Source organism: Hyaena hyaena, unplaced genomic scaffold (genome assembly GCF_003009895.1).
Source record: "Hyaena hyaena isolate Hyena2069 unplaced genomic scaffold, ASM300989v1 scaffold_582, whole genome shotgun sequence".
In the NCBI taxonomy this organism is placed as follows: domain Eukaryota; kingdom Metazoa; phylum Chordata; class Mammalia; order Carnivora; family Hyaenidae; genus Hyaena; species Hyaena hyaena.
The window spans coordinates 1,004,929-1,015,671 of record NW_024081214.1 but is presented as its reverse complement, the minus strand read 5'-3'; the positions used below and the strand labels follow the sequence as shown (position 1 = coordinate 1,015,671).

At 38.1% G+C, this 10,743-nt stretch overlaps 1 protein-coding gene across 1 annotated transcript in view; it reads right to left on the bottom strand.

The window, feature by feature from the left end:
• Positions 1 to 6,169: 6,169 nt before the first annotated feature.
• The window catches only part of ATP6V1A (ATPase H+ transporting V1 subunit A), a 65,961-nt gene continuing 61,387 nt past the window's right edge, over positions 6,170 to 10,743 (bottom strand). Inside the window, exon 14 of the mRNA XM_039256633.1 lies at positions 6,170 to 8,520. Within this exon, the coding sequence (XP_039112564.1) occupies positions 8,428 to 8,520 (93 nt within the window). The 3' untranslated portion in view covers positions 6,170 to 8,427. The remainder of the gene's footprint in view (positions 8,521 to 10,743) is intronic.

Below are 10,743 nucleotides of genomic sequence, written 5' to 3'. Positions count from 1 at the left end.
AAGTATTAAATGTTTGCCTCTTATACATTAAAATGTGTACTATTCATGTCTCTCTCTGAACACTTACCTCATGGACACAGAGCCATGCTGTGCAGCTATCCCTTCAAGGAAAGACGTGTGACGTGTCGCTCAGCTGTCGGACTGTTCAGCAGTCAGTCTCCTGCTGTTAGCTCCTTCTGGGTCAGGTCTGCAGATGCCACCTCACCTGAGGTCATGTCCTAACAGGGCAGCCTGGAGTACAAGGGAGGCAGGACTAATAAGGCCCAGCCACTTCAGCCAGATGCATGTCAACTCTGATAGGCAATATATGCCCTAGACCGTCCCTGCAGGAGTGGCCAAGGCCTTGTGGGGCCTGCTTTGTCTTTCAATTTCCACTATGCACACCCTGTTTTGTCCCTTCTTTTCTCAATGTTGATTCCAAAGGAGCGATTTGTACCCCCATCTCCATCTCAGCAGGTTTCCAAAGAATCCAACCTGCAACACCATGCTAGAGGCGATACTGTCCTACATCGTGTTTTTAGGACAAGTGTCAAAGGTCTTTCTAATGGCTTTAAAATAAAGCATGAAATTTAAAACTAAAGGCTATGATTTTATGTGATTGAAGGCAATTTGGCTGTTATAGCGGGTATCCAAAACTCAGTGCAATTTTAATTCATCTAGTAAATGCTTGATGTTATTAGCTATTTGGGAGTTATAACAGGATAAAAGCTATTCAGATGATGGTTGAAAAATCAAACTAAAAAAATTCTTAGTGAATTTTTCATTTAAACTTTTTTCTAATGTTTACTCACTTTTTGAGAGAGAGACAGAGCATGAGCAGGGGAGGGGCAGAGAGAGATGGAGACACAGAATCCGAAGCAGGCTCCAGCCTCTGAGCTGTCAGCACAGACAACCTGATGTGGGGCTTGAACTCTTGAGCTGTGAGATCATGACCTGAGCCAAATTAGGCTCCTTAATTGACTGAGCCACCCAGACGCCCCTCTTTTTTTTTTTTTTTAATTTTTTAATGTTTTATTTATTTCTGAGAGAGAGAGAGAGACAGCGTGAGCAGGGGAGGGTCAGAGAGAGAGGGAGATACAGAATCTGAAACAGGCTCCAGGCTCTGAGCTGGCTGTCAGCACAGAGCCTCACGTGGGACTCCAACCCACAAACTGTGAGATCATGACCTGAATTGAAGTCGGACACTTAACTGACTGAGTCCCCTAGGCGCTCCTCTTAGTGGACATTTTAAAAAAGAATTTGAGGGGCGCCTGGGGGACTCAGTCAGTTAAGTGTCTGACTTCAGCTCAGATCATGATCTCACAGTTTGTGTGTTCGAGCCCTACATCAGGCTCTGTGCTGACCAGCTCAGAGCCTAGAGCCTGCTTCCGATTCTTTCTCTCTTTCTGCCCGTCCTCTGCTCATTTAAAACATTTAGAAAAATTAAAAAAAATAATAAAATAAAAAAGAATTTGAATCCCAAGACAAATGCTGTTTTTAAAAAATGGAATTAAATTATATTCTTTTAGAATTACATTCACAAGCTAAGCTTGTGTAGGGCAAAATTCGAATATGTCACAGAATTTTGATTCCCTTTTGAATTCTGCTGCATATAAAGAAATGCTCAGGAGAGAGACAGATGATCCATTCAGTAAATACCTGCAATTACGGTAACAATCCTGCTTGAAGTCTGTATGTATAACAATTGCTGCTTTTGAAATGTCATATTTTAGGAATATTTTGTTCTACTGTCAGACTATTCTGAATCTAAATGAGTCAGAATACATGGAAATCAGTAGAGCAGTGTTTAAATCAAGGTCAGTAACAAGGGATGACTGATAGGGTATATGGTTCAGTAAAATTTTTTAACACTGAGATTGTGGTAAACCTAGTCAACTTTGGGAGAATACTTACTTAAGCCTCCTTTGTTACTTTTCATATCTAAGCATGAATAAGAATACTTGTTTTGCAGAAATTGCCCATGGTAAGAATTACCCGGGATGTTTGTTAAATTGACTCCTATACCCTTACCCTAGAATAGATTTCAATTCAGTTCATTTGGGGTGGGCCTGAGAATCTCTGTCATAAATACAGCCCCATAGATTTCTTCAGAGAAGTTTTAGAAATAGCTAATTAAGACACATGCACTTACTTAAAACATCAAACCCTTTTAAAATAGTCATTCATTGCTGCTTTGAGGACTGTGATATGTATCCAGGGATGTCTGAACACAGTTTCTTTTTTCTAATTCAAAAAATTTTTTAAATGTTTATTTATTTTGAGAGAGAGAGAGAGAGAGAGAGAGAGAGAGAGAATGCAAGCAGGGGCAGAGCAGGAAGAGAGGGACACACAGAATCCAAAGCAGGCTCCAGGCTCTGAGTTGTTAGCACAGGGCCTGAAGCAGGGCTCAAACTCATGAACTGTGAGGTCATGGCCTGAGCCAAAGTTGGATGTTCAACCGACTGAGCCCCCCAGGCTCGTGGTTGTTTATGAGCGGCTATTGCATGCTATGACAGTGTGTCTCATTAGCTTCACTGTTCTAATTACAAACTATTCCCCAAATCCTGTCACCTGTGTGACAAATTAAGTTACTGGTTGCAAAGAGAATGGAGAGTTCCTGAATTGAAAGCTTCAAATCTATCACCATTTCTACAAAAGTACAAGTTTGAAAATCAAACAAAAACGTGATTTTATTAAGTAGAATTTAAATGTATTTTATTTATTATTATTATTTTCAGTTTATTTATTTAAGAGCGACAGAGTGCTAGTGGGGTAGGAGCAGAGAGAGAGGGAGAATCTGAAGCAGATTCTCTGTGCTGGCAGCAGAGAGCCTGATGCACAAAGATCATGATCTGAGCCAAAGTCAGACAGTTAACTGCCAGCCACCCAGTTGCCCCAAAGCATTTTAAACCCACCACATTATCTTACTGCAAACCTCCTTTAAATAAATACTTCAGTGTAAGCTTTTTTATTTTGGTCAACTTATTACATATGACATATATACAGAAAAGTGCTTGAATCATGTGTGTGAATTTTTACAAAATGAACACCCCATGTAATCAGGACCCACAAAAATCAGAGCATATTCAACACCCCAGAATTCCCTCATATGCTAGCTTCCTGTTATAACGTCCCCTTCCTTATTATGTGTAACTGCTATCCTGACCTCAAACACCATGTATTAGTTTTATGTTCTTGATTTCTATATAATTGCAATCATACAGTATATATTCTTTTGTTTGGCTTCTTTAACTATTGTATTTTTGAGATTTATGCACGTTGTTTCATTAACTCTTTGTTTCTATAGAGTATTTCATTGTGTGAACATGCAATTTGTTTATTCATCCTTCCTTCCAAGCTACCATTTAGGTAGTTTTCAGTTTGAGGCTATCATAAATAGTGCTGCTATGAACATCTTGGTATGCCTCTTGGTGAACATATATGTATTCATTTCTGCTGTGTACAGACCTACCTGGGATGCCTAGGTCATTAGGTTTTCCTAATTCAACTTTGCAGATACCACCAAAATGATCGCACAGATTTGTGTTCCCATGTATGACAGTTCTGGTCTCACATCCTCACCAACACTGATATTCTCTGTTCTTTCCATTTTAGTTCTTTGAGAGGGTCTGAAATGGTATCACATTGTAATTTGAATTTACATTTCCCTGGTGAGTAGAAACTAAGCATCTTTTTCTTGTATCAATGAGCCATTTCGTGAGGTGCCTGTTCAAGTCATTTACCCAATTATCTATAAGATCTGTCACTTTTTTTTTATTTGCAGTTCTTTATGTATTCTGGTTACAAGCCCTTTGTAAAATATTTGTCACTGTTTATATTCTTGTTCCTCTGCACTTTGATGACTTCTTATAATTTTGATTAAAATGGTTATCTACTTCCAGACTCCTCTCCCTAAACTCTGGGTCAAACTCTAACAGTTTCTTAATCATATATGCCTTCTTAAAGCAGGTGAGTCACCACAATGTCTATGACCACCTTGCTCGGCCAGTCATTTCTCCCAGCTTTTCTTCTGGTTTATCTGTCTTTATGGTTCACATTTATTCATACCAACTTCCTGGTTCTGAATGAAACATGTATACCTAAGGAAAAAGATGTACAGTATGATTCAGTATAGACACTAGAAATCAGGAAGCCTGAATTCTTTCATTAAGTAGCAGTGTGACATTGGGCAAATCAGTTAACCTCTCTGGACTTCAATTTCCCCTTTTGTGTTAATGACAGGATTGGAATAAATGACCAACATCCTCATTAATCGAAGAAGCCGCTTTAAACCCCACATCTGACTCTTTATAACCGTAAGTGGTGTGTATACTATTTGCTCTTTAAAAAACATCTTCTCTTTAAAAAAACTCTTCAAATACAGAGGCAGAATGTAGTGTGGTGATTAAGAGTATGCTTTCTGGAATCAGGCTGCCTGAATTCAGTGTTTCCCGATCCTTTTACTGGGTGCTTCCTTATTTTGCATAACAATGGCTTTTCGGGGCACCTGGGTGGTTCAGTCGGTTGTGTCTGACTTCAGGTCAGGTCATGATCTCACAGTCGTGGATTTGAGCCCCGTGTCAGGCTCTGTGCAGACAGCTCAGAGCCTGGTGCCTGCTTCAGATTCTGTGTCTCCCTCTCTCTCTGCCCCTACCCAGCTCCCTCTCTGTCTCTCAAAATTAAATAAAAGACATAAAAAAAAAATCTAAAAAACAAAAAAGAACAATGGCTTTTCAGTGACTGATTGAATGATCCTTTCCCCCCCTGGGTTCTTAAGAGGCCTGAAGCAGTTGCTAGTAGTGCCCCATCTAAATCTCCTTGGCCAGGACTACCATTTCAGTGCACAGCAGCCTAATCTCCCCCAATTGCCTGCAACCCAATCTCTTTGCAGGGTTTTTTGTGGCCACCAGTGCCTGACCTACCTACATGCAAGGGCTGGGCACTGACTCTCCCAGTCTTTGTGAGCACAGCCTTCACTGGATGACTGACAGGAGCTGGCTATCAATCAGTGACTGATGAAAGTACACCAGTTCTTTTGTACCACCAGGGGAGATAACTGAGGTGCATATTCTTAGTTGCTCCCAGAGTTCCCCAGCAGCATTGTGCTTAATAGTCCAAAGTGTTGACTTGCTTGATAATTTATTTTATTGGCTTCTTTCAATTTTGTCTGAATTCTCTACTTGCCTACTGGTGTGTCCCGAGATCACATACCAAATAAACTCCCTGCACTCAACTACCTGTCTCAGAGTCAACTTCTGGGGTAACACAAACGAAAGGGAGGCGCTTAAGATAACTTCAGTGGCATTTTATCACAGCCCACTTGGGAAAGTTGCTTTTTTTCTTCTCTGTGCTCTTATATGGTAGCAATACATTAAAAGGATAACCAAAGATACTGGGATATTACCAAGTGGACTAAAAATTATCTAGACATTTTATAATGCTTTCCTATGGATTTTTAAGTATTTCTTTATATAAACTTGACACTTCACAGTAATACAGAATTGTTCATTTCACACTGCTTTTTTTACTCCCTTGGAAGTTGTTAAAAATACATTTAAAGAAATAAAATAGAGGTGCCTGGGTGGCTCAGTAGATTAAGCCCTCAACTTTGGCTCAGGTCATGATCTCACAGCTCGTGGGTTTGAGCCTCGTGTTGGACTCTGTGCTGATGGCTGGGATCCTGGAGCCTGCTTCAGATTCTGTCTCTCCCACTCTCTGCCCCTTCCCCACTCATACTCTGTCTCTCTCGCAAATATAAACATTACAAAAATTTTTTAAAATAAAGAATATGTCCCAAGTAACATGTTATGTTGGATCTTAATTGACTTAGCTTGCAAATCATGAATAACAAGGTTTTAGTCATTTGTCAAAAACAGAAGTGAGTACCACTGATCTCATTTAATTTATAAGTGCATTTTTAGAAACCATTCACTTTTTCAATTTAAAGCAATATTCAGAATGGCATGAGATTCTCTGTACTATACTTCCAAATCTTACTGGTTATGATTATAGGACTTTTTGTAGTCTATAGAGAGGGCCCCAATTCAATTTCATGATCTTAAGGAACAATCTATAAAGAAAGGGAGAAACAAAAAATTTAGAAGTTCATACTGAAAACAATAAGTAAAAACACAAGGTGGTATGTTTTCTAGCAGATCTTGCCACACACACACACACAGGAAAAAAAATGTTAATTTAAATCCACTTTTTATTCTTTCATAGATTTTAACAATTATACACAACTTTTAACATAAAGATAGTGAAATCTCAAGGATAAGGAGGCAATATATATGGCCTCTTCTATTCATTCCTCAGGATGGAAGGGAATTTCCAAAGGTTACAATGTGTGAGATTTAACACTGGAAAAATACATATGAAACTTGTTTAACTGGCTCCACTTAGGACCAGGCATAGCACAATAAATATAGAACTGCATCATCTTTTTAAAAGACTTGTAATTTTAACATGTTCTTACTAAAGAAATAACGATCAGTGAGCAATTTGAATTCCTACAACATACAGGTAAAGGGACACTTACAATGAGTATCAGAGCATCTTCTGTCTCTAGCATCTTCACAGCCATTCATCAGCATTCTTAAAAGGGAGTAAGAATTACATTGCAAATTCAAAACGACAAAACACAAACTTGGTCAAACTTTCTTCATCATATCATTCATTACTATCACAATCCTGGTTTGCTGGTAGGTTTAAAGTAGGAATAGAACATTTTTTAAATCCTTTTCAATTCCACTGGTCTTAGGGCCTCTGGGTAGGAGGCCACACTGGAAGCAAACTGATTAAGCAGCACCATTAAGTCCACATCTCAATGAATCATTGCATAATTTTTATATCTTCCAATATTCAGAAAAGTTTAAAAAAAAAAAAAAGCTGCATATGGAAGAATACTATCCTTAACACCAAGCCACTGTAAAAACATGCAATCTGCAAGGACTGCAACAAACTACCGCTGAATTCTCTTTCCTTGACGGACCAAAAGAAATACGTTACCTAAAAATTTAAATAATAATATCCTGAGGCATAAAATAAATACGTTACTTATGCTATTACACTTGGGTATTTGAGATTGTTAGGCATGTTCACATACCCTCTCCTCTTCCCAAAGAGGAAGCAGTGGTGCCAGCACTATTGGTCATAAAGAGTTAGTGAGAGCCTGTTGCTCTCAGAGCTGTTCTGCAGTGTGGCTTACATAAAGACAGAAATTATTATTTTAAAACATATACTTAAAAGACAGGATGAAATTACCTTTTTTTCCACATGACCCAGATTCTGCTATCAGCAGATAAAAGAATGAATTTCACCCCTATTAAACAGGATGGAAACTGCTATGCTATTGTTATAGATATTCTGAGGAGTCTTTTGAGCCAGTAAGCTGGCAAACTGGTTGTTCAAAAGTTCAGTGAGCAAACAAACATGCAAACACGTGACACACACCATTATCTTGTAATAACATAATGCCACTTTGGCCCCAAGAATCACTACAGTCCAGCTGGTCCTTAATGGTGCAAATAGCCTTTAACTGCTACTGAAGATCTTCTCTGTGGCATTTTACTGCCTGTCACACTGCCACATGATTCTTAGAAGCTTAGGCTTCTAAGATGTTTGAGGAAAAGAAAAAAGGGTGTGATGTGGATCAAGTTCCCAGTGATTGTTTAAATGTGATTTTAAAAAGACTTTCCTAGTGATGTAGTAGTGCAGTCCTTGATATTATATTTTTCACACTGAAATAAAATATGCTTTAACAAGATGATGCTTCAGTTTGACCACCTGGCTCCTTTTCCACTTTATTAGAGGGTACTGATTCATATACTGTGTTGAGTCCCACAAATGCCTGTTTTAAAAACAGTAGAATTCCCAACAGTTTCCTAGAAACATTCCTGATTTATACTGGGGGAAGCAATGCATAATTGGAACATTAATCATTCATGTTTTTAAAAAAGCCATTATATCCTGCAAAGCAGTACTCAGAAAAATGCTAATTTGCAAATAATCTTACCACATAGATATGGAGTCATTTCACAAAGTACCTGTCAAAATGTACAGAAATCTGACCTCCCATTCCAACTCTGTTGCAAAGAGAGTACATACAGTAGTCTCGTTTACAATTTAATGGTGATGAGGAAAGGGCAAACCTAGGACAAGGAGGGATGTCCCCCCGCATACGAGTTTACAGTAGTGTAGCCATTATATATCGTATTTATTACATTCACCACTTCCAGAAAGGATCAGGGAGGCCCTTCAAACACTGGAACAAAGGAATGTTTGTTTTATAGAAGACCCACCAGATAAACAGGGGAACAAGTGAGAACACACATAGGCACTAGTCTCAAAGCTGCACAACAAAGAAGCAAGGGGTTTGGAGATGAGGAATTTAGGAAAATATACGCTGATGAGAGACTGCTGAGGAAAGGAAGGAGAGAAATCACAGTTTTAATCTTCAAGGCTACGAAATGCATTCTGCATGTCTTCAAGAAGTTGTGCGTAGTCAGCCTTGATCTTTGCCTCACCATCTTTCACTGGATCCTGAAAAAAGACATTACAGAATTCAGTTTACCCCTGGAAAAGAATTTTCAGCACAGCTAGTAAGTTACCTATGTTTAATATATTTTGAGTATTAGGTTAAGTGAGGTACACTGGTAAAACATAGGCAGGAATCAAAATTATCCTATTTTCCTATAAGGATAGAAATGTATAAATGGAGCAATACTCCAACCTAACAGAAAGAAGACAAAGTTTTGGTTTTGTATTTTCCCTGCTAACTGTATTCAATGACCAATAGATGATTTATCCTCAACGACATGCAAAATATGGGAAAATTATGTAGTATCACATATTAGATTCAATAGCATGTACATGATAGTTGGAATTAATTTAGTCAAACCATAATTTACTGTTCAAGATCTCACAGTATCACATTGGGACAAGGGAAGTAAAATTTCTACAATAATCTCAAAATGCACATTTTAAGCCCTTATGGAAAACAACTTATTTGAGCAGTATATATAAAAGAGACTTTAAACTGTTTAAGCCCTGACTCAATCATTTCACTTCTGGGAAGCTGTAACAGGAAAATACACAAAACCAATTAAATAAACAAAGCTGTCTATACCAACAACTGGAAATTTCCTATATATCTAACAATAGGCAAAGATTACTCTCCAGACACAAAATAATGCTACAGAAAAATATTTAATGACATAAAAAATTACTGAGATATTAATTTGACACAATGTGCATGTAAATAGAAAAAAGATATCACCTTGAATCACACTATGAGATATTATTTATTGTTGTATATACATACATATATATATACACATATACATATATATATTTTTTTTCTTAATGAATTTTTTTTTAAGTTCATCTATTTATTTTGGGAGAGACAGAGAAGGCATGAGCAAGCAGGGGAGGGGCAGAGAGACAGGTATAATCCTGAGCAGGCTCCATGTTGTCAGCGCAGAGCCTGACATGTGGCTTGAACTCACAAACTGAGTTGAAACTAAGAGTTAGCTGCTCAACCAACTGAGCCACCCAGGTGCCCTTATTGCATATATTTTTTATCCTCTTCCTATGAATGTATAATCTCATTTACTTATTTAAAGTATAATTAATATACGGTGTTATATAAGTTGTAAATATATAATTACAGTGATTCAACACTTCTTTTTCTTTTTTTTTTTTAACATTTTATTCATTTCTGAGAGAGAGAGAGAGACAGCATGAGCAAGGGAGGGTCAGAGAGACAGGGAGACACAGAATCTGAAACAGGCTCCAGGCTCTGAGCTAGCTGTCAGCACAGAGCCCGATGCGGGGCTCGAACCCATGAACCGTGAGATCATGACCTGAGCCGAAGTTGGATGCTTTAACCGACTGAGCCACCCACGCACCTCTAATTCAACACTTCTATACATTATTCAGTGCTCATCATGGTAACAGGTGTACTCTTGATCCTTTCACCTATTTCACCCATTCATTCCCCCAACCCATCTCTCCTCTGACAATCACCAGCTTGTTCTCCATAGGAGTCTTTTTTTTTGGTTTGCCTCTTTTTTCCTTTGTTTGTTTTATTTCTTAAATTCCACATATGAGTGAAATCATATGGTATTTGCCTTCCTTTAAATGACTTATTTTACTTAGCATTATACTCTCTTGAGCCATCCAAGTTACAAGTGGCAAGATTTCACCCTTTCTTTATCCATGTGAATGTATAATTTTTAAAAATAAAATTTGGATCAAATTACATATGGAATTTTTTTACAACCTGATTTTTTTCACTCATTATGCCATAAACATTTGCTCAGATCTTTGGATATTCTTTGAAAAAATGATATTAAGGTCTTCATAATACTCTCACTATAATGTACATGCCATACTGCACTGTTGATCCTGTTTACTCTTGAATGAATTTAAGAAGTTTAATAAACAATCTTTTACATATATTCATATTAAAAGTCTCTGGTTAGGCACACCTGGGTGGCTCAATCAGTTAAGTGCCTGGCTCTTGATTTTGGCTCAGGTCATGATCTCACGGTTTATGAGAGAGAGCCCTGTGTCAGGCTCTGTGCTCATCAGTGAGGAGCCTGCTTGGGATTCCCTCTCTCCTTCCCCTGCTTGTATGCCCCATCTCTCTCTCTCTCTCAAAAAAAAAAAAAAAAAAAAAAAAAAAATGTATTAAAAAAATGGGGGAGCACCAGCGTGGCTCAGTCAGTTGAGTGTCCGACTTGGCTTAGGTCATGATCTCGT